A 25,039-nucleotide genomic window follows, 5' to 3' on the forward strand; every position below is an offset into this window, starting at 1 on the left:
TTATACAAGATTATTTTACTTATGTTCATTTTATTAGAATTATCTATCTACGGTGCCCCCCACCCCCGGCCTTCAACCCCGGCTGCTGGGGTGGGCGGCTTCGGGGGCCTCCCCCCAGACCCCCCTTGTGCTAATTTCCTGGAGCCCCCTCCCCCCACCCACTCGCGGACTCCTGGCGGGAGGAGTGGTTGGTTCCTGCCTCAACTGGAAGCCCCCCGAGGGCAAAGGTCTCACCCCAAAATCCGAGCCTTTCAATCTAACCAACCGGAGCCACAGTCACTTGCTCCAAGAATGTTCTAGGCCTCTTCCAGGCCTTTTCTCTTCCGTGCTTATCGCCATTTGCCATACTACGTATTTTAGTTATTTTTGTCTCTTTAAAAAAATGTTTCTCGGGGGCGGCACCTGTGGCTCAGTGAGTAGGGCGCCGGCGCCATATGCGGCGCCATATGCCGAGGGTGGCGGGTTCAAACCCAGCCCCGGCCAAACCGCAACAAAAAAAATAGCCGGGCGTTGTGGCGGGCGCCTGTAGTCCCAGCTGCTCGGGAGGCTGAGGCAAGAGAATCGTGTAAGCCCAAGAGCTGGAGGTTGCCGTGAGCCGTGTGACGCCACGGCACTCTACCCGAGGGCGGTACAGTGAGACTCTGTCTCTACAAAAAAAAAAAAAAAAAAGTTTCTCGGATTTGTTCCTGGCCGTATCCTCACCTCTTCTCCGTTGCCCGACACAGACACAGACGTGCTGGAGTTGCAAGATATAAACTCCGAATAGTCGATCCACCAAAATTACCCCTAGGAAAAAAAGCCAATGCTGATAAAGACGGTCCAGAAATTGAGCCCAATATGTGGATGTGGGTAAACCCTAACATCGTGTTTCCCCCTGGAAAGCTGGAGGTCCCAGAATCTAGCAAGAGGGAGGATCTAGCAAATGCCCCACTCTCCCTTCAGCCACCTAACAAGAAGGAAGATGCCGATGGGGTGGAATGCTACTGATTTCTTCCTGCGAGCAGTCTCCCCCTCAGAAGCAGTTTGCCTCTCCCCGCAACAACCTGGAGAGAACACTTCCCCTTTTTCAGGACGGCTCCAGAAAGCTGGAAGAACACCATCCGTCACAATCTCTGCTTCCGAGACAGTTTTGAGAAAGTGCCAGTCAATTTGCAAGGTGGGGCCAAAACATGGCCTCACTCCTGCCTCTGGAAGTTGACTGAGGAGGGACATCGCTGCTTCGAGGAGGAGGCCCGAGCCTTGGCCTCCACTGGGCTGGAAAGTATCCAGCAATGCATGAGCCAGCCAGGTGTGAGGCCTTGCTGTGTGTGGGCCTCAGGGGAGGGGACCTGAAGACTCTCACCCAAGGCTGAATGTACAAGCGGATTTCACACCATGAGGGGCATCTTGTGTAGGAAGCAGGGAGAACAGCAGTGGTCTGAGACCCTTGGGTGATGCCGGCCTGAGGTGAGACCTCCCCCACAAGTGCAGGACTTTGATGTACAAGGAATTGATGGGGAAACAACTGAGGTGCAACTGGTCCTCTTCACAGCCCAGAAGCGTAGGGACTGGTGACCAACAGTGTGAAAAGCACAATAACAGAGGTTGTATGCAAAGGGGACTTTGTCTTTCCCTGGAGTGGTTCAGGGAGGCTTCAGAGAAGTGGTGGCATTTGAGCCTTGAGTAAGAAATAGTTCACCTGCTATGAGAGGGCATTCAGGCTTAGGGAACAACAGGTGTGAAGCACACTCCTTTTGACTCTCTCCCTTTCTTACAGATGTGATGCCCTTCCTCTTTGACCTTTAACTCCAAGAAGCAACAGTTAGCCCATGCCTTATTAAAGTTACTCTCAGCAAAAAAAAAAAAAAAAAAAAAAAGAATTACCTATCTACTGTGCTTTTCCTGAGCTGTGTATGGCAAAATGTCTTACCTTCACAAGTAAGCAAGAAGGAACTAGAAATGGTAACATCTTCCTGTGTGTGTACACAGTAAAACAAATACTTCCTAGTTTTATATTGTTAAAATCATCCATTCTTGTTCTCTAAGATCACTCCTAATTTTTTGTTTACTCAAGAGCTAGCCTTGGCCTTGTTCTCATAGAGTGAGTTATTAGAAGCTGAATTGATAGGAAAAGCGTGCCACTTCCTTACAGAAGTTAAAAGGGAAATGGAGAATGCTGACTTTTTTATCTTAATGGAAGCTCGCCCACTTTTTAAATTAAATGTAGTGAAAAAAGCTGGGCATGGTGGCATATGCCTGTAATCTCAGCTACCTACTTGGGAGACTAAGGGAGGAGGATCTCTTCAGCCAGGAGTTCAAGTCCATACTGAGCAACATAGCCAGACTCTGTCCCTCCAAAAAAAGATAAAGGAAAAACAAAGGAAAGGAAAGAAAAGAAAAAAATCAATGCAGTGAAAGGAAGACAGAAGGGATCACTGTAGTTATTAACATAGGATGTTGTATGCAGAAGCCCCTTAGTGTTTGAAAAAAGTCAGGAGTGTCTTCTATAAAAGCTTTTGTTGTTAGAAAGAGGAAGAAATGATATGAAATAGGGAAGAAGGAGCAGACATAATAAATCCAGAAAAAAGTTACCAGAGAGACATTGGTCTAAATTTTTATGTCTTGTACAACTTTGAAACAATGAACATTGAAAAGTGGAGCTGATTGCTTTTCAAAATTAAGAAAGCGAGTGCTTGAATAGATTGTTAACCACAGAATGTATTAAATGTATGTTAGAGGCCATGGCCTCCCGGTAAAAAGGGATAGGGGAGCTTCTGATCCAGATTATACTCTTATTTTTTTTATTATTATTTTTTTTTTGTAGAGACAGAGTCTCACTGTACCGCCCTCGGGTAGAGTGCTGTGGCGTCACACGGCTCACAGCAACCTCTAACTCTTGGGCTTATGCAATTCTCTTGCCTCAGCCTCCCGAGCAGCTGGGACTACAGGCGCCTGCCACAACGCCTGGCTATTTTTTTGTTGTTGTTGTTGTTGTTATAGTTTGGCCGGGGCTGGGTTTGAACCCGCCACCCTTGGCATATGGGGCCGGCGCCCTACTCACTGAGCCACAGGTGCCGCCCAGAAATTATATACTCTTATATAATTATCTATGTGTTATATAGAAATTATTTTTATGAATTTGCAAAAACTTAAACTATCTCATTTATTCTAGATCTTAGGGAAAAATACCCAAGGATATCAAAATTTGTGTTATAACTAGCATAAGTTCTTGAAAACCTAATAAAATAAAAGAATAGCAATCTAATAAGTTTTTTTTTTTTTGGTAGAGACAGAGTCTCACTTTACTGCCCTTGGTAGAGTGCCATGGCGTCACATGGCTCAGCAATCTCCAGCTCTTGGGCTCACGTGATTCTCTTGCCTCAGCCTCCCGAGCAGCTGGAACTACAGGCGCCCAACACAACGCCTGGCTATTTTTTTGTTGCAGTTTGGCCAGGGCTGGGTTTGAACCCGCCACCCTCTGTGTATGGGGCCGGCGCCCTACCCACTGAGCCACAGGTGCCGCCCACTAATAAGATATTTCAGAGGAAGAAAACTATTCCAATTTCATTTATTGAAGCCATGAAAATTCTAATACCAGCAAATTTAATTAAATAGAAAATTGTCAAAGAAGGCAGCATGGTATTTACTGCGTGCCAAGTACTGTGTGTGTGTTTTTTTTTTTTTTTTTTTTGAGATGGAGTCTCGCTATTTCACCCTCAGTGGAGTGCCTTGGCATCACTGCTCACAACACCTCAAACTCTTGGGCTTAAGCATTTCTCTTGCCTCAGCCTCCCAAGGAGCTGGGACTACATGCGCCCACCACAACGCTTGGCTATTTTTTTGTTGTAATTGTCATTGTTTTGCCAGGCCCAAGCTGGGTTCGAACCCACCAGCTCCTCCTGTGTATGTGGCTGGCACCCTACCTGCTAAGCTACAGGCACTGAGCCTGCCAAGTTGCTAAGCACTTTATCTGTACTATCTTAGTTAATCCTCATAACCCTACAAAAAAGATTGTTATTATTACTCTCATTTTAAAGATTAAGAAATTTAAGGCAAGAGATTACATAGTTTGTCTAATGATTAATTTCAAGTAAGTCACAGAACCTGATTTTGAACACTCGGGGTTTGGCACCAGTTTATATATAACCCTTGGGCTATATCCCAATATGTGCCAAGATATTCTTCCTGATTTATGAACTAGTAAAATCAGAAAACAAAACAAAGATGCCCAGTAATAGTAATGAAGTTTGATACCCTGGCCAATACAAAAACATGTCAAATAAGGCTGTGCGCTGTGGCTCATACCTGTAAAACTAGCACTCTGGAAGGCTGAGGCAGGTGGATTGCTTGAGCTCACAAGTTCGAGACCAGCCTGAGCCAGAACAAGACCTCATCTCTAGAAATAGCTGGGTGTAGTGGTGGGTGGCTGTAGTCCTAGCTACTTGGGCGACTGAAACAAGGATCTCTTGAGCCCAGGAGTTTGAAGTTGCTGTAAGCTATGTTGACACCAGGGCACTCTACCCAGGACAACAGAGTGGGACTGTGTCTCAATAAAACAAAAAACAAAACAAAACGAACAGGAAAAAAACAAAATACATCAAATGAAAGGCATAATTGTTGGAAAGAAAAAGGTGTAAAATAGCAATATTTGTAGGTAGTCATGATCTTAAATGTAGGAAAACCAAGAGAATCAACTTGAGCTAAATACAAGAGTTGAGTAAGATAGCTTTTAATCATGTAAAGATTATTTAATAGTAGTAGTTAGTAGTATTTAGCGATAAATATTGGAAGAAAAATCTCATTGATTATAGCAGTTTGAAACACGAAATGCCTAAGATGAGGGGATCCATATGAAATGTTTGTGATCTCTCTATGAAGAAACTATAAATTTGAGTGAAAAAAAGACTTCTAATTAAGAACAGAAAGTTACCGTGTTCTTTTTTTTTTTTTTTTTTTTGTAGAGACAGAGTCTCACTGTACCGCCCTCGGGTAGAGTGCCGTGGCGTCACACGGCTCACAGCAACCTCTAACTCTTGGGCTTACGCGATTCTCTTGCCTCAGCCTCCCGAGTGGCTGGGACTACAGGTGCCCGCCACAACGCCCGGCTATTTTTTGGTCGCAGTTTGGCCGGGGCTGGGTTTGAACCCGCCACCCTCAGCATATGGGGCTGGCGCCCCACTCACTGAGCCAGAGGCGCCGCCCGTTACCGTGTTCTTGAATGGGAAGAATGTTATGAAGTAAAAAAATTGTCCCAAGTTAAATCATTGCAGTATTGGCCAGTGAATACTGTCAAATTCTATGGAACTCAGTAAAAGGTATATATGAACCTACTACATGAACAACGTCACATCTATACTAAATAGCAGAGGTAAGATTCAAACTTGAGTCTGATAGGAGATTATGCTCTTAATCCTAAAATCAGCGTGGTTAGTGGGAGGTTGAAGAGTTAGTCATTCCATGACTTGGGCATGTTCCTCAATAATCCTAGTGGATTGTAGATGTTTACTGATTTGAAATATCAACTACTGCCATGAGAGATGTCTTTTCATCATCCCTAACAAATAGTTATATGCAAATGACCCTGCTGGGCCTTTTAAGTGGAAGGTACTTTGCCCTTACTAGATGGAGAAATGGACACACAGAGAAAAATTGGCTAGTCAAGGCAAATCAAGATAGTCACAGTTTAGTATGGATAACCAAATGTCCTGATTTGCCAGGGAAAGTACACATTAATGTCCAATGTCCTGGCATAATTATTCATTGCGGCCCCTTCACTCCCCAGGTTGCCCTGGTTTGGGTAAGTTGTCATCTCTCCATTTAGTAATTACAACACTAGCTGGTTTTTAACCTTTTCCTCATTTTTGTGGGGCTGAGGGTGTGAGGCTGCTTTCAGGTCCTCAGAATCTCATCCCAGGCCCCAACTCCCAGGTAGTTTGATTCTCAGGCACTAATTCTGGAGCCATAGGAGCTCGTTTGTCCTTCTTTGGAACCAAAAGGGTTTTCAGTAGTAGATTGCCTTGACTTTCCTTCCCTTTGAATGAGAACTATAATGTTACAGCACTTCACCCCTGACTAAAATGCCTCTACTCTTACATTTACTTGCTGTTTGCCACCCCAGGGTGGAATGTTCTACATTATTAATTTTCCAGTCTGAACCACCAGTATTTGTTTTTAGGTTTTCTGTTTTTCTTTGTTGTTTTCTTGTTTGTTTGTTTTAAATTAGAGGAGAGCATCAGCTAACCAACATTCCTTGACTTGGTAGCATTTTGGTTTGTCTCACCATTCTCAGCTAGTTTTCCATTTACATTATGTGCTTTGCCTATTCCCCAACCCTCACTTCCCCCCACCCAGCGTCGTGGTTGCTTTCCTTAATTCTCTTGGAGAGATTTGAGCAGAATATAGAGTAGTAGTTTACATGTACAGCTCAGCCATTATGGTATGTTTTTACACTAGTTGAATATACTGTGTATACCTGGCTAAAAAATAATTTTCTACAAAGGCATCCATATGCAAATGGATTTAATGTCTGTAATGCCTCACATATGCAAAGGGGCTTGAAAAATATGTTAAGTAAACTTGGAAATATTTTCATTTATCCTTTCTTCCCAGAAAGGAGAATGATAGAAACTAAAGAGGCATCGCACACTGGTGCAGGGGCTCTCTGAGAGATGGGAGAGTTGTGGTGACTCTCTCTCATCCTATAAAGGAGAGCTGGGACACTGTTACTCACAGACGGAAATTACAGTAGAACCTCTAAGTTGACCACCCCAAGGGACTGTAACAAATTGGTCATTATACAGAGGTAGTCAGCAAAAGGAACTGGTCCTGCTGTGCTGATAAGGTACATGTGGTACATTTCCTGTCTATGAAAATTAGGGCAATTTTAGCAGGTGGTCAATGTAAGGAGGTGGTCAGTTATGGAGGTTCTATTCTGTTTGAATGAAGAAAAATGATGAAAAGTCCTTCTTTTGCTGTATACCATATATGTCAGTTGCCCTGATATGCTTTCCCTGTTTGACTTAATTCAGTAATCTTTCCGCAGACAAGATGTCATGTTGGCGTTGTTACCTATTTCTGTTACAAGAAAATTAACACACTACGTCTTGCAGTATTTAACACATTTATCATAATGGTAAGGTTAAAAACTACACCGTTATGCTAAAATTCGATTTTTTTCATGTTCTTTTCCTGTCATTTTAGGGAAATAGAGAAAATTAGGTGTGTATTTCTCTTTTCCTTCCACTCTGTCCTATCCTCCGTCTTACTCCAAAAAACTAGATAAGGAGCAATGAAAGACAAGGAAAAACATATAAAATTATTCTTGGGGCAAGTACAAACACATGTCATTTATGCTAGCTGGGTAGAGCCCACACATTTGCCTTCAAGTTTGAGTAGCCAGAACAAAGAATGAAACAAGATCAGTTCCAAGACTGTTCATGAGACAAAAAGCAAACCAGTCACTTAGAAGATGTATAACTTTATCATAATAGAGACCCTGTGAACCTGTTATTAATGCAGATTCTGGTTCCTCTATAATCTCAAATCTCTACAGTGTCTATAAAAGTAAAGTACCTGGATTCAAGTTTCTTAGTTGAAGTATCTGAGTACTAGACATTTATAATATTAGACCGGAGTGCAGTTTAATTAAATCGTTAGATTTCTGATGTGCTCTCAAGCTATGGAGGCAGCCCTCTATAATTATAACCTAGAACTTTTTATTAAAATTGGGTATCAGAGAGGTCCAAGGTTTTGGTGTCTGTTTACTGCTCTTGGCTGAGCTCATGGGCAACACTAACGTCTGCCTTTGAAAACTTAACCAGGACTTGATTTCAAATCTAGTTATATAAATTGTGGGTCAGATCAGTGGTTTCCTCAGAGGATAGTTCTAGTACCAACATGCAGACAAGAGACATACCAACAAGAGACTATGTTTTATGTCATAAAGTAGTAATTTTAAAAAATTTTGTTAAATTTATGACACAGAAGCCCTGTGTATAAAACTGATAGGAGTGAGGTGTTTAGAGCTGAAGAAGAGGTGAACCCTTATCTACTCTAGATCTTAGAACAAGTTTAAAGCCACTGCCAGAATCATGGCTAATGTCATTTTATTCTGAAAAAATTTCAAAGTCTAGGTCACCAATACCCCAGTGTTGTTTTGTTTTGTTTTTGTTTGTTTTTGAGACAAGACTTTGTCACCCTTGTAGAGTGCTATGGCATCGTAGCTCACAGCAACCTGATACTCTTGGACTTAAGTGATCTTTTTGCATCAGCCTCCCAAGTAAATGGGATTACCGGTGGCCACCACAATGCCCAGCTACTTTTAGAGATGGGGTCTTGCTCTTGCTCAGGCTGGTCTCGAACTTACGAGCTCAAGCAATCCACCCACCTCGGCCTATCAGAATGCTAGGATTGCAGGTGTGAGCCACTGTCTGTGCCTGGCCACCAAACCCCACTGTTATGGAAGAAACTGAGCCTATCTTCCTTCCCCAAACACCATAAAAAAAAACTAATCAATAAACTTCGTGTTTAAAACCATTGTGATTCTGAGGTTGGCAGTATGTTTAACAATAACATCAACATTTGGGAGATACAGTTAAACATCAAGAAGATAGATTTTTTTGGAAGTCTGCACAGGAATGAGTATGTCTATGTTTGTATGGTTTTTTGGAGATTGCAGAGCATTTTCACGAACATTAAGTCATTACAGTCATTTGAGTTAGTAGCATTCTGCTGAAATAAAGAAAAAATGAAATCCCATGTTCAGAATTTTAGAGGAAAGTAAGTTTTTAGTCTAAGTAAATGTATCCATTATAGTTGTTTCAAAGCCTCTTAACTTTTTACGTTCTGTTGATTATAAGATGCTTTTTTGGTGCATTTTAGATAAAAGCTTTCAGATTTAAAAAGCAAGCTTTCCAGTTTGGCTATATTGTGATGTCAGCACTTACCTGGAAAGCACCACTCCATAAAGTGTGGAATGTTCTTTGGGCAATAAAAGAAGGCATGTGGTTATTCTGTAAACAGCACTTGAGTTTACAGCAAGTTTTTCACCTTCTGCCTTCCTTTTCAATTGATACTTTGTTACCCACCACAACTTGATGAAATTACAAAATAATCTTTGTTTCCTTATAGTTGAGGCTGTTGCATAAAGCTCTCCAGTCAATTGTAATACATTTTCTGACTTTTACCCAAATTTCTCTCTCTTTTTTTTCTTTTTTTTGGAGACAGAGTCTTACTTTGTCATCCTCAGTAGAGTGTCACAGCATCGTAGCTCACAGCAACCTCAAACTCCTGGGCTCAAGTGATTCTCTTGCTTCAGCCTCCCGAGTAGCTGGGACTACAGGTGCCCCACCATAATGCACAGCTATTTTTAGAGACGAGGTCTTGCTCTGGCTCGGGCTGGTTTCAGGCTAGTCTCAAAAGCCTGAGCTCAAGCAGTCCACCTGCCTTGGCCTCCCAGAGAGTGCTAGGATTACAGCCATGAGCCACTGCACCCAGCCTATCCAAATTTTTCATTCTATAAGATGCAGTTCAAGAAACATTCCTCTGTTGAAGTCTGAGACCGTTTACCATATAATGCCCTATCCTCTGAACTTGTTACCCATATCACTTTTTTTTTTTTTTTTTTTTTTTGAGACAGAGCCCCAAGCTGTTGCCCAGGGTACAGTGCCATGGCATCACAGCTCACAGCAACCTCCAACTCCTGGGCTCAAGTGATTCTCCCGCCTCTGCCTCCCAAGTGGCTAGGATTACAGGCACCCACCACAACGCCGGCTATTTTTTTCTTGCAGCTGTCATTTGGCGGGCCTGGGCTGGATTCATATCTGCCAGTTCAGGTGCATGTGGTTGGCTCCTTAGCCACTTGAGCCACAAGCGCCGAGCCTATTTGGGGTTTTTAGTACGGCATCTGGTAATGTGGCATGTATAGTTTCCTGTAGATTTGCATTTCTCATATTTGTGCCTGTTTCCCCAATTATATTCAAAGTCCTGTGCCACTGTTATACCTATATGTCATTAAGTTCTCATCTTTTGGTTCATAAGCTGAGTTTGGCTGTATGATTGGGAATGTTTTTCCTCCAAAAGCACAAACAAGAGCTTTTATATATGATCATGCCAATTAGTTGACAAATGAAGTTCAGTTACTTCATCCAAAATTGAATTTATTTGGCCTCATTATTTCATCTAGACTTTTTCTCTCACCTGAACATCAAGCCTTCATTTGCTAGTTAAGGATATGTTGACTGGTTAGAATTTTCAGAGAAATCTTCCTTGTGTAGAATGTTTGCGTGATCATCTATAGGGCCAGGTAATTGTGCATTCTGTGACTCTGAGTACTTCTGCTGGAAAAACTCTGCTTACACAGAATACCACTGTACAGCAGCCTCTGAGCAGTTTAAAAAGAAAACAAACCTTTGAATCTCCAACTATGGTGGTTCAGCTCAGGCTGGTTTTGTGGCATGCTTATGTGCTTTTGTGGGCATCTGTCCAGAACAGAAATAGCAATGCTTGGACCTTGAAGGAGAGTGATTTTCCAGGTTTATAACCTGATCCTGTAGAAATAAATTTAAGCCTGTAAATTTTAAAAAGAAGACTTTTTTTCTCATTACAGTTCTTCATAAGAATAAAAGGAAAAAATAGCATTCATTTTATCATTCTCAAGGTGTAACTTTTCATTTTTTTTTTTTTTTTTTGTGGTTTTTGGCCGGGGCTAGGTTTGAACCCGCCACCTCTGGCATATGGGACCGGCACCCTACTCCCTGAGCCACAGGCGCCACCCAAGGTGTAACTTTTCAAACCATAGCATTTTTGATCTTCCTCAATCATTGACACAAAAATAATTTCTTAAAGACCTTTTTTTTCCATATTTGAACTTTCTGTCAGATTTTCTCATTTGTTTACAATTCAAGCTTTTTTTTTTTTTTTTAAGGTATTCTTTTTAAGGGATTATCATTTTAAAAGAGCATGACTGGCTATTTGCTTTTCTTATTTACCAAAATGTGGGTAAGGCTGTGTGATGTTTGCCCATGATCATATGGTATGTTTACACAACCCTGTGACAAAGTGAATATTCACTTTAGCCAGAAGAAAAAATAGATTCATAATTTCAACCTTGAAGATTGACGGTTTCACCTTGTAAAATGTAGACATGAATTAACCTTTTGTGTTGTTCAAATACAATGCTAATTGAAGTTCACATTTTCTACACTCATTCTAAAAATAAGATGATGTAACTCTTGGGCGGCGCCTGTGGCTCAGTGAGTAGGCGCCGGCCCCATATGCTGAGGGTGGCGGGTTCAAACCCAGCCGCAGCCAAACTGCAACAAAAAAATAGCTGGGCGTTGTGGCGGGCACCTGTAGTCCCAGCTGCTTGGGAGGCTGAGGCAAGAGAATCGCGTAAGCCCAAGAGTTAGAGGTTGCTGTAAGCCGTGTGACGCCACGGCACTCTACTGAGGGCGGTACAGTGAGACTCTGTCTCTACAAAAAAAAAAAAAAAAAAAAAGATGATGTAACTCTTAAGTCCTTAGGATATCCGTGAATGAATCGTTATAGATAAAACTAAAGATGGGAAATCCATATTGATAAAAGACCTTTAACATAAAAGACCTCCAACTCTTGGGCTTGAAGCAATCCTCTTGCCTCAGTTTTTCTATTTTTAGTAGAGCTGGGGTCTCGCTTTTGCTCAGGCTGGTCTGGAACTCGAGCTCAAACAATCCATTCTCCTCAGCCTCCCAGATTGCTAGGATTATAGGCATGAGCCACTGCGCCCAGCCATATTACAGGTATTTCTAAATAATGCTTTGTAGTATGTAGCTATAATTTCATGTCATAAATCATGTCATAAAATCTTTGTGTTTTGTGATAATTTGAGAAGTTTAGCATTGTGAATAAGTTTGACAACATTATTAAAAGAACTACTCAAATAGTTTTTAAATCTTTGTTTTACCAACTGGAAGTTCCCTTGTATCAGTGGGTTAAGTCAACTGAAGGAGTTTTGACTACCATTTAAAAGGAGGAGAGGAAGTAGGAGATTGAATAGAGCAAAATATAACAGAGAAGGGCAATATAATTTTACATAGTAAGAATCAGTGTTTGGTGATACTTGTTTTTTAAATAAGAATGTATGTCTCATGAGGTCAAAGAAACCTGTAAGCCACCAGTGATAGTGTAATGCAGTGAGGTGGCCTTGTGTTTCTTTTAATGATAGATTGATGGCAGGCTTTCTTAGAAAGCTCTGGTACTGTGTCCTCTGTGACCTGTTTGTACTTTTAGCAGGGAATAAAGGAAAGCCTGTGTGACTTGCTGATCACATTTATAGTTGACAGGAGTCTGGTAGGGGAAGCTAATAATATACTGGATAACAGTTAAGATCCAAGAAAAAATTTTAAATGTCATACTGTATACTGAGTCTAAATCAGAAGGATTGTAATAGAAGTAATTGTTCAGTTCTGCAGGTACATTCCTGAGTGTAGTAAATGAGTGAAAATGTGACTTATTACAGAACAATTGACTTGGGTCAATTAAAATTGCTCAGTAGAGGGCGGCGCCTGTGGCTCAGTGAGTAGGGCGCCGGCCCCATATACCGAGGGTGGCGGGTTCAGGCCCAGCCCCGGCCAAACTGCAACAAAAAAATAGCCGGGCGTTGTGGCGGGCACCTGTAGTCCCAGCTGCTTGGGAGGCTGAGGCAAGAGAATCGCATAAGCCCAAGAGTTAGAGGTTGCTGTGAGCTGTGTGAGGCCACGGCACTCTACCCGAGGGCTGTACAGTGAGACTCTGTCTCTACCAAAAAAAAAAAAAAAAAATTGCTCAGTAGAAAGCTTCTTATGTGTGATTGTGAAAACTGTTAATGAAATAAGACTTTAATTTATGAAATATATGAAATTAATGAAAAAGTTTTAGCTGGTCAGATCACTTAATAGGGTATGGAATCTGGGTTTGACACTCAAGAGAGGGACAGTGACAAACTAGAATGGTTCTAGTGCAGATCAAACGTGGATGTATGTTCTTGTTCCCAGACAGCTGACAAGCTAGTGTGGGGATGGTAATTTGAATGTTAATGTGTCTGATTAATCTTTTCAAAATGCTAAGCTTTCTTTATGACATCTTTCACTTTGTTTACTCCAATCCTGGATGCCTCCATGCTTAAGATATTTATTCCCCATACCTTCAAATATTCTCTGAATATATTACCCATTTCAATGGGTATTTCAGGTACCTATTGAAATGGCTACTCAGGTTGATGGTAGATTTTGTCAACTTATTTCTATCTAGTATTTGCTCCTGGCTTGGCTTAGGCTGGGATAAGGTCTAGGACTGGGAATTTTGTCACATTGTTTGTTAGAATCTACTTTTAAAAGTTATATCTAAATTAAATTTTTTAAATATCCTCAAAACATAGGCTTGTATTTTTGAAAAATACATCAAATTTAAATAAGTTTATTTGACGTCATACTTAATATAACGTGTATTTGGAATAGTTACTGTATGTGAACAGTATACTGTACACTCCCCACCCACCCTCGTAACTTTATTAGTTGGTGGTTAACTGGAGAAAAGTCATTTAATTCATACGTTACAGTGGATTTCTTGCTTGGCTTTTTTGCCTACAACTAAGCAGTGCTATAATGAAAGCAGTCAGCCTTTGTCAAAGTAGATACTATAGAGAGAGTTATTAAATGATACTCTACTAGGATAACTTATTTCAGAAAAAGATACATAATGTTTATATATAATGTTCAGTATCTATAAATATGAAATTTTGGATTCATATTCAGCATCTACATGCAAGTCTAATGGGAAATCCAAAATTCATAAAGAAAAAGACAATAGCTAAAGCTGTAACAAAATGAAAACTTTCTGTATTAAGTAACAAAGTTGAAATGCAAATGGCAAACTAGGAGAACATATTTGCAAATGAAAAAAAATCCAAAGGAATAATATTTATAATTATACAGTGTCCCACAAATCACTAAGAAAAATATTCTGAATATTGTTGAATGATGGGCTAGGTAGACCTGTACCAATGATTTTAATAAGGAAATACAAATTAAAATTATGTTCATTGAGGGTTGAATTGATCAGAGGGGGAGAAGAGCAAATCACAAAGATAGCATTTTGATTTTTTTGAGACAGAGCCTCAAGCTGTCGCCCTGGGTAGAGTCCTGTGGCATCACAGCTCATAACAACCTCCAACTCCTGGGCTCAAGCATTTCTCCTGTCTCTACTTCCCAAGTAGCTGGGACTACAGGTACCTGCCACACGCTCAGCTATTTTTTGGTTGTAGCCGTCATTGTTGTTTGGCGGGCTTGGGCTGGATTCGAACCCGCCAGTTCAAGTGTATGTGGCTGGCATCTTAGCCACCAAGCCAAAAATAGCATTTTTAATACGGCAGATTGGCAAAAGGATTGGTAGTGTTGGTTAGCTGGTGAGGAAATGGCTGACCTTACACGTTGTTGATGGCTGTGTAAATTGGAGTAAACTTTTGGTACGAATTAAGAATCTTCATGTTTTGAGTCGTAGACTGCTTCCTTATGAGTCACTGAGAATCTTCCTTAGCATCATCTTCCTCTGGTATCTGCTAAATAGAATTGTATAGACTATTGTGTGGTCTCTGTGGGCACAGCAGTCATTCCTTATGTATACATAACTAGCTTTCTAAGGTGGACCTGTCAGGGATCATTTCCTCAATTTTCATAAAGATGAGGAAACAGACATTTCAGTTCAATGACTGTTCTGAGTCAGTTCTGGTTTGTAGAGAGGAGGACAAGAAGTTGCAGTTTCTTTCCCCTCACTCACTCTGTAGGGACTTCTAGGGGCCACCTGGACTAGAACCTGAAAGTGAAGTAAAGCTAGGTAAGTCCGCACAGAAAGGAACGGATGTGTGTGGTAACACATTAGAAATAAGACCCAAAGCCTATGATTTGAGTATTTTTGCTAAAATAGTTAACAAAATAGTCTGTTCCTTGGAGAAATGCTGACTCTGAAAAGAACTATATTGGTCCAGTAGTTTCAGCTATGAAGAGGGTAAAGTGTGTATTTACCTTTAATATTAATTTAAAAGACATTATTAAAAGTAGTTTTATATGTAAATACTGACAAAAAATATTGAAAATTTTACCACACTAATTTTTTTTCTCTTTTTTTTTTTTTTTTTAAGACGTATCAACTTTGTCACCCTTGGTAGAGTGCCATGGCATCATACAGCAACCTCAAACTTTTGGGCTCAAGTGATCCTTTTGCCTCAGTTTTTCATTTTGAGTAGAGATGGGATCTCACTCTTGCTCAGGCTGGTCTCAACTCCTGAGTTCAAGCAATCTACCTACCTGGGCCTCCTAGAGTGCTAGGATTATTGGCGTGAGCCACTGCACTTAGCCTCCCCAAGCTACATTCTTGTAGAAAATTGAAACATAAGAACATAGACCTTAATTTTTTAAACTCAACTTTATTTGTCTCATGAGCTCAAGCAATACACTCAACCTTATTTGTAATTAGCTGATTTGAAACTTAATATTCATTTAGTCACAACTAGAAGGAACTCTTTCAGAAGAAGACACTCCCCTTGATGGCAACTTTTTTCAGTACTCAGCAGACTACCTTTCTTTTAAACAACAAAAGACATTTTAGAAATACTGGGGCCCAATACTCAACTGAGGCAAAAAGCAAATACTATACAGAGAAAACATTTTTCTGCAGAAGTCAGAAATCAGGTTAATATATGTGTGCCTATTTATGGTGTATATGTGATTATTAGAACTTAGAAGAATAAAGTAACAGAGCTCTGATGATAATATGTCACATTCTTAACCCCATGAAGTTACTTGACTTTGTTCAGTTTGGTGGAAACACTTCCAACCTTTAAGTCATTCTAGAACTATGTAAGTTGATGTTTGTAGATGCCCTACCTTGTGTTAGAAAGCATTTAAGGTGGGCGGCGCCTGTGGCTCAAGGAGTCGGGCGCCGGTTCTCATATGCCGGAAGTGGCGGGTTCAAACCCAGCCCCAGCCAAAAACCACAAAAAAAAAAAAAAAAGAAAGCATTTAAGGAAGCTTAAATGAGTACAAGAAATATTCCATTGTACTTACCATAACTTTCATCTTCAAAATCCATGTGACTATAGAGTACACTGAAATTGCCCCTGAAGTAAAACTTGAGAAAAGTAGTATGATTCTCTCAATAATAATTTGAGGTTTAACATGAGATTCTTATTTGGAAAATTAACACATAGCTTTTTTTTTTTTTTTTTTTTTTTTTGTAGAGACAGAGTCTCACTTTATGGCCCTCGGTAGAGTGCCATGGCATCACACAGCTCACAGCAACCTCCAACTCCTGGGCTTAAGCGATTCTCTTGCCTCAGCCTCCTGAGTAGCTGGGACTACAGGCACCTGCCACAACGCCCGGCTATTTTTTGGTTGCATTTCAGCCGGGGCCGGGTTTGAACCCGCCACCCTCGGTATATGGGGCCGGCGCCTTACCGACTGAGCCACAGGCGCCACCCAACACATAGCTTTCTTATTTTGTGGTTTCTGGCCGGGGCTGAGCTTGAACCTGCCACCTCTGGCATATGGGGCCAGCGCCCTACTCCTTTGAGCCACAGGCGCTGCCCCATAACACATAGCTTTTAACAAGAACTGTTGCTTTTTTAAAAAGTCCTCATAAGATTATTTTTCTCTAGAAAATCAACTGCTAAAGCAAAGTCCTCTCTCTTCTATAAGCAAGTATATTCTACTTTGTTCCTCTAGAATGAACTTTTATTATAAAGACATATTTCATAAACATTCATACTTTTATATTTTTCATGTTTTATAAAAAAACTTTTAATAATTAATAGAAACGCTATTTTTTTTTTTTTTTTTTTGTAGAGACAGAGTCTCACTTTTATTGCCCTCGGTAGAGTGCCGTGGCGTCACACGGCTCACAGCAACCTCCAACTCCTGGGCTTAGGCGATTCTCCTGCCTCAGCCTCCCCAGTAGCTGGGACTACAGGCGCCCGCCACAACGCCCGGCTATTTTTTTGCTGCCGTTTGGCCGGGGCTGGGTTTGAACCTGCCACCCTCGGCATATGGGGCCGGCGCCCTACTCACTGAGCCACAGGGCCGCCCCCAGAAACGCTATTTTTAAAGAAGCAAATATTTCTAAACATTGTTTATTGAGCTCATTTCATTAAGTACTGATTCTAGGCTCAGCGCCTGTGGCTCAAGTGGCTACGGCACCAGCCACATACACCTGAGCTGGCGGGTTGGAATCCAGCCAGGGCCCTCCAAACAACAATGATGGCTGCAACCAAAAAATAGCTGGGTGTTGTGGCGGGCACCTGTAGTCCCAGCTACTTGGGAGGCGGAGGCAGGAGAATCGCTTGAGCCCAGGAAAAGGAGGTTGCTGTGAGCTGTGATGCAACGGCACTATACCCAGGACAACAGCTTGAGGCTCTGTCTTAAAAAAGAAAAAAAAAAGTACTGAGTCTATAATTCATTCAAAATAAGTTATTTAAAATAGCCTTTTTTTCCTTTCCTTTTTTTTTTTTTTTGAGACAGAGTCTCAACTTGGTAGATGCTGTGGTGTCAGAGGTCACAGCAACCTCACACTCCACACTCCTGGACTCAAGTGATTCTCTTGCCTCAGCCTCCCAAGTAGCTGGGACTGTAGGTACCTGCCTAATGGCTATTTTTAGAGATGTGGGCTTGCTCTGGCTCAGGCTGGTCTCAAACCCGTGATCTCAGGCAATCCACCTGCTTTGGCCTCCCCAGCGCTGGGATTATAGGTAGGAGCCACCGTGCCTGGCAAAATAAGCTATTTTTTAATTAAACATTTAAACTTGTGGGAATACTGGGGGGTTTTTGGTTTGTTTTTTTTGTAGAGACAGAGTCTCACTTTATGGCCCTTGGTAGAGTGCCGTGGCGTCACACAGCTCACAGCAACCTCCAACTCCTGGGCTTAGGCGATTCTCTTGCCTCAGCCTCCCAAGTAGCTGGGACTACAGGTGCCCATCACAACACGTGGCCAATTTTTTTTTTTTTTTTTTAATTGTATTTGTCATTGTTGTTTAGCAGACCCGGCAAAGTAGAACCCACCCAGCAGAGTGGAACCCGCCAGCCCTGGCGTATGTGGCTGGCGCCGTAACCACTGCACTATGGGCGCCAAGCCCAGTTCCAAAATTTAGACATGTATCTGTGTGTCGAACATCCTTCAGGGTCACAGAACACTCTGAATGGTACTGCTTGGTGGAAGACCAGGTTCTTTGGAAGGCATTGTCCTCACTCCTGAGAGAAAGTAGTGCCCGCGGAAGAGTCTACTCTTAAGGTGCTTTTGCTGTCATTTGAGCATCATCTGAAGGTCATGTGTTCTGTGAAGGAATACACTCCTGTCTCTTGTGAGTATGGATTGGAGTGAGGAGATTGAAACAAGAATTGAATGAATTATGAAGCTTGATTTTTTTTTTTTTTAATTAACTATTTGGTTTCAAATTTTCCTGTTCCTCTTTATTCTCACTAAAACCATGGAATCTATATAGTCACTTGTGAGAGTCTCACTTTACGGCCCTCGGTAGAGTGCCGTGGCCTCACACAGCTCACAGCAACCTCCAACTCCTGGGCTTAAGCGATTCTTCTGCCTCAGCCTCCCAAGCAGCTGGGACTACAGGCGCCTGCCACAACGCCCGGCTATTTTTTGGTTGCAGTTTGGCCGGGTGGGTTTGAACCCATCACCCTCGGTATATGGGGCCGGAGCCTTACCGACTGAGCCACAGACGCCGCCCCACTTGTGTATTTTTTAAAATGTAATTGAATAAAATAGAAAATATCAGTTTTAGCTTTATGTATGTACATATGTGCACAGGTGTATATGCTTGTAACATATTGCTAGAATAGATATACTATAGATCATGACAAAGTTTGAAAAACACTGCTGCTTCTGTTGGCTTTGTTTAATTTTAAGATTAGGAAGTTGGCAGTCTTACTTTTCTCTGTTATTCACCTTTGAGTTCGAAAGTTTTACGAGTAGTACTTTTTATGCGATAATGGGTGGATTGTTTTATTCATTTATTTCTTTACATTTAATTATTATTTTTATCAAAATTCTATACGTGTGTGTATAATTGGAGTACTCAAATAGTTACCAGAAAGTCTTCCAAGGAAAAAATAGCAGATTCCTACCCCTTTCCTCCTCTCCAGAGGGAACACGTTTAATCTGATGGTGTTGGTATCTTTTTTCACACCTTTACTCATATTCACATGAATATGCTTATGTGATATATCCGGGATTTCACTGCATGGCTTTTTAGACAAAGTACATCAAGACATGTTTTTACTTTAGTAAATGCTTTAAATTTTCTTTATTTGTACTCATTGTAAATTTGGTTACACAAAGTCACTGTTTAGCAGCATTATGCACATTTATCTAACATGCTTATTAAGAGCTTTATTTCTTAAAGAATGACTTTTCTTTCTTGCCTGTCTACTTGGTGATTATTCGGGGACTATTCTTTAATTCTAAGCCTTTCTATATTTTTAATTATTTTAAAAGTTGTGTCATTAGGTACTTTTCTTGTATGAATACCTAGCATGTACTTATACAGACCTATAGACTACTACACACGTAGGCTATATGGCATAGCCTGTTGCTTCTGGGTTGCAAATCTGTACAGCATGTTACTATATTGAATACTATAGGTAATTGTAGCACAGATCACTAGCATAACAGGCATTTTTCAACTCCGTTATAATCTTATGGGACCATGGTTGTATATGTGGTCTGTTGTTGACTAACTCTTCATTGTGCAGCACATGACTATATAAGATATTTAAGCTTAATTCATGGCAAACCTAGACATAAGAAACAGAAATTCTCTAATGCAGAAGTTTTAAGGTGTGTTATTTCCTTGCTTTTGCCAACCAAAATCTTGGGTAGTTGGTGAATCTGAGGGCATCGAGGATTTGTTGAGAATTATTGCACTCATACTTTAAATAAAAATACAACTATATTCTTTAACAATTAAGAGAAAGTAGATGGCACCCATAGCTCAGTGGGTAGGGCGCAGGCCACATATACTGAGGCTGGCGGGTTCGTACACAGCCCAGGCCTGCTAAAATAATAGTGACAACTGCAACAAAAAAATAGCTGGGCATTGTTGCGGGCGCCTATAGTCCGAGCTACCTGGGAGGCTGAGGCAAGAGAATCACTTAAGCCCAGGGGTTTGAAGTAGCTGTAAGCTGTGACGCCATAGTACTCTACTGTGGGGTGACAGCTGGAGACTCTGTCTCAAAAGAAAAAGAGAAAAAGTAAAAAACTAAATCATAAAGACTTGTAAGGGGAGGGAGAAAATAAGAGCTTGTTATGAGTAACTTCACTAGTGTGATTGGGTCCTGCCGAGGAATTGTCACTTCTTATTTGGGGTACTAGTTACTAACTGTATTTCTTCAGAGTATAGTCTTACTGATTTCTTATGTTCTATAAAATCTTAGCTGTCTGATGTGTTAATTAAGAACAGTGACTGTCACACTGTCCAGCCCCTTTCCTACTCAAAAGCATTTATACGTGTGTTCCCTTTGGCACTATACTTTTTCTGCTGTGACCAGCATTTGGAGTGTTGTAGAATTTTTTTAAACCTCCTTTACCCTGGAAAGTCACCTCTTCCACAATTAAGCCAGGACTGAAAATATCTCTGTTGCATAGCACCATAACACTTCCTGCAAAATATTATACCATTAAACATTCCCACCCTCCACCCACATATAGTGTCACTGCTGTTCTTTGCAGAGTTACAGATAGGAAAGATAATATTTCCAGAGGACTTTATCATGAATGTGACCCTCTTATGTTTATGGAGAAGTAACCTACATTTCTCCCCTGAAAGAAAAAAAAAGGTAATGGAAAAGAACAATCCAGGATTTGTGTCCCATCTAGCTAGGCAATCAGATGATTTAACAGCTAGTTGAGGGTCATTCCCCTTATAGTCAATCCAAACGTCTTATCATAGAAGTATTATTTAGATGTGGACTTAAGCATCTTTAAATTTTGTGAACCTATGGCAGAGGACATGTATTAGTCTGTTTCTCTTTGATTAATGAAAAATACTGTTTTAATTTGATCAGAAAAGGATTTGCAAGCTGATAGAAGGTAACATAGGCAATATTTGAGATAGAGATTGATCAGATCCGATCACACCAAAACATGTTGATAAATAATGTACACGTGATTTAATTGTAGGCTCAGTATTAGCATTTATTTGTCTGTTCCTCCCCTAAACGTTTATTCTTTTTTTTTTTTTTGAGGCAGAGTCTCACTTTGTTACCCTCAGTAGAGTGCTATGTTGTCATAGCTCGTAGCAACCTCAAATTCTTGGGCTCAACCAATTCTCTTGCTTCAGCCTCCTGAGTAGCTGGTATTACAGGTGCCAGCCACAATGCCCAGCTGTTTTTTAGAGACGGGTCTTGGCTCTTCCTTAGGCTCATCTCGAAGTCCTGAGCTCAAGCATTCCACCCACCTTGGCCTCCCGGAGTGTGAGGATTATAGCTATGAGCCACTGTGCTTGACCTAAACATTTATTCTTTATAAATAAATATATAAGTCACTGTATTTCAAATTTTAGGGGAAAACATTCAGATTCTTTAAGTGAAATCTTAGACACAGTTGAAAAGAAGTATTATGATACTATGAAGTGGAGATATTTTTGTTTACATGTTGGGAAGAACAAAGTGGGTAGGATTGGAATGTCTGAGACCTCTCTCTTTCACTTTGGTGTGTACTAGGGCACCTGGGGCAGGTAAAATATAGGAGGTTGGAACTCACAGTTTGAAAACCACTGACCTACGTGATCCACAAGATCTTTCTAAAAAAGGTGTTATCTTTTCTGATATGAGGCTATTTGATGCCTATTAGTTTAACCTCTTTTATTTAGTTAAAAATGATAACTTCTAACATGTCCCCAAGTCACTTCCATTGTTTGTCTTGTTAACTTCATTTTTTCCTGGTGGCTTCTTGGGATAGGTGCATGTCCTCCTTTTGGATGATGTAATATTGTGGTTTAAGTGGTTGAAATGTTTCCTGCTAACCACAAAAAATTAAGAACTTTGAAAAGTTCATTATTCCTGAGGTTTTATCCAGTAAATTCTTTCATAGGTGGTGGTCATATTCATACAGAAAAAGTACATGCTGAAAATGTCCTGTAAAGGGCTCGGTGCCTGTGGCTCAAGCAGCTAAGGCACCAGTCACATACACCTGAGCTGGTGGGTTTGAATCTAGCCTGGGACCACCCCAACAACAATGACAACTATAATCAAAAAATAGCCAGGTGTTGTGGCGGACGCCTGTAGTCCCAGCTACTTGGGCTGCTGAAGTAAGAGAATTGTTTAAGCCCAAGAGTTTGAGGTTGCTGTGAGCTGTGATGCCATGGCACCCTACCCAAGGTGACGGCTTGAGACTCTGTCTCAAAAAGAAAAAGAAAAAAAGCAAATGTCCCGTAATGGATTGGAAGAGCTGATGGGAGAATTGTCCAAAGTGTCCTCCCATCAAGGTTCTCTCCTGCTCTGAGACCCTGTGGCTGACTGAATAAGAAGAATGTGTGTGTGTGTGTGTGTGTGTGTGTGTGTGTGTGTGTGTGTGTGTGTGTGTGTGTGTGTGTTGCAGCCCACTGGGGTGCTTAGGAGAAGCAGCAAGAAGGCTGGGAAAAGAGCATCTGGAGAGACCTAGGTAGTACACTTGTTGCCACTGCTGTTTAGCTAAACTCCTTAACTAACTTGTTGCCTGTTTCCTCAGCTTAAGATAGACATCCCTGTTCAATTGGAGGTACAATGTGGTAGGACACTTTGGATCAAGACAGACCTGAGCTTGTTTTACTACTTAGTACCTTAAGCCTGAGTCTCAACCTTGCTGAACTTCACCAGTAAACAGAGGAAATAATGTTCCTCAGGTGGTTGTTTCAAAGGTGCCGTGAGATGAGTTAAAGTTCTTCGCGTTGGTCCTGGTGGTAGTAGTTGTAGTTGCCCTGTGAGTGAGTGGCAGCTACCGTGGGTGTCACCCTCATTAGCAGCATCAGTCAGCATGTTCCTCAGATGGGTGAGTAGGAGAGTAGAGAATTCAAATGAAAAGGAAAAAATGTTTTGAAAAGTAATGGGGTATTCTGTAATTCTAAAACATCTCTATGTAATCATTTCTTGGGTATGTTAGTGGGTTTCCCCATTCCTACTAGTTCTGAAAGTCATGTAAAATAACTTTCTTATACATGGGGTATTCTTCCCAAAGTGGGATTTAGAAAGTATGTCTTATTGATGCCACTTTTTTCTTACATGAGCTTTGTTCTGTGTTGCAGGTAAAGCAGGCAGAGTGCAGCAGAGGCCTCTGGCACTGCCGTCATGCCGTTCCCATTTGGGAAGTCTCACAAATCTCCAGCAGACATTGTGAAGAACCTGAAGGAAAGCATGGCTGTTCTGGAAAAGCAAGACATTTCTGACAAAAAAGCAGAGAAGGTATGCATTTCGGCGTTATATTTGAAATCTCTTAATTAAAAGCAAGTGCAAGACAAATTATGAGGTAACTTTACAAAAGCAATGAATCCCAATTTGGGTTTACTTGGGGTTTTAAAAATACAGTCCTGAAGCAGCATGTGCTGCTGCTGCAACACAGGTTTTCTTCTGGACTATCTAGCAAAATATTTATAACTTTTTTCTAAGTTTTTCAATTTAGATTTTCAAATTTATTGAAACTGTTTTCTTCTTGAAAGTGTGTTTTCTGATTCTTATCATCAGAGTTTCTACTGGAAGTCTTTCTGGGAGGAGGCCTTTATTGGTTCTCTTTCTGAGTTCTCTTGTGTCCATGCCGAGTACTTCCATCCACCCAGTCACCACAACTTGGCCAGCAACCCAATGCCCGGCTTCCATCCCAGTCCTGCCTCCCTTCTCTAAAACATCATTTTTCACTAAATGGTGTTCAACTTCCTAAACAGTTTATGAATGGATTCTGACTTCCATTTCTTCTGGAGAAGGTCCTCATACTCTTTGTGGACCTTAGCAGCAGCCTTCTTACTGAGCTTTCTAAAATATCTTCTCGGCATTATGTCTTCAGTGTAGACTCTTACTATAAAGCACAAAACTTTGTGGTCTGGTCCTTGCTTCTGTAGGTAAATTGTACTGGTTGAGTATCACTTATCCAAAATGCATGGGACCAGAAGTGTTTTGGATTTTTTTCAGATTTTAGAATATTTGTATGTGTGTGTGTGTGTGTACATATAAAAATAAAATGAAATGTCTTCGGGATGGACCCAAGTCCAAACATGAAATTCATTTGTGTTTCATATACATCTTATACACATAGGCTGAAGGTAATTTTATAAAATGTTTTAAATAATTTTATGCATGACATAAAGTTTGTGTACATTAAGCCATCAGAAAGCAAAGGTGGCACTATCTCAGGCACCTGTGTAGACGGTCTGGTTGTTTGCATCACCATCATTCATGACTGAATTTATATGCTTCCAGTAAGCAGTCATTTTCTTAGACCTATGCATATGTAAGTACTTAACAGTAAAAAAATGATGTACCTTTAATACTGTGAAAAAAATGATCTGTTCAGGGTAACTAAGCAGCATAGCAGCATCACCAGCATACCTGTATCACATGTTAAACAATAGCACCAACAAACAAGGGCAGACTTTCCATCTCTACTACAATGCTGTGTTTTGATTAAAAAGTTACTAGACCCTCCATAGTTGGCCATCTACCTACCTTGACCACCTCCTTAAGTTGACCTAATTTTCACAGATTGGACATGTGCCACATGTACAAATTTGTACTGTAGGCCTAGTGCCTTATGTTGACCACCTCCATAGGTCGACCAGTTGATTATAGTCCCTTGGGTGATCAACTTACAGAGGTTCTACTGATTTTGTTCTGTTTTTGGAGACAGTCTATTCCATTGCCTCAGGACAGAGTATTGTGGCTGCAGCCTAGCTCACAGCAACCTCGCACTCCTGGGCTCAGGTGATCCTCCTGTCTCAGCCTCTCAAGTAGCAAGGACTATAGGCACCTGCCACAACTCCCAGCTAGTTTTTCTATTTTTAGTAGAGACAAGGTCTTGC

The 25,039-nt window shown here is 41.0% G+C and overlaps 1 protein-coding gene across 3 annotated transcripts in view; it reads left to right on the forward strand.

Moving 5' to 3' along the window:
- Positions 1-25,039, forward strand: part of CAB39 (calcium binding protein 39) — an 82,191-nt gene that overhangs the window by 15,758 nt on the left and 41,394 nt on the right. For 2 of the 3 annotated variants that reach the window (XM_053597318.1, XM_053597317.1), the window contains one exon: positions 23,276-23,432. In XM_053597318.1, coding sequence (XP_053453293.1) covers positions 23,319-23,432 — 114 coding nt within the window. In that variant the 5' untranslated portion in view covers positions 23,276-23,318. Of the gene's footprint in view, positions 1-18,160; positions 18,341-23,275; positions 23,433-25,039 lie in introns of all 3 variants that reach the window. The other variant, XM_053597319.1, reaches the window with a different exon arrangement.

The sequence above is a fragment of the Nycticebus coucang genome, chromosome 7 (genome assembly GCF_027406575.1).
Source record: "Nycticebus coucang isolate mNycCou1 chromosome 7, mNycCou1.pri, whole genome shotgun sequence".
Lineage (NCBI taxonomy): Eukaryota > Metazoa > Chordata > Mammalia > Primates > Lorisidae > Nycticebus > Nycticebus coucang.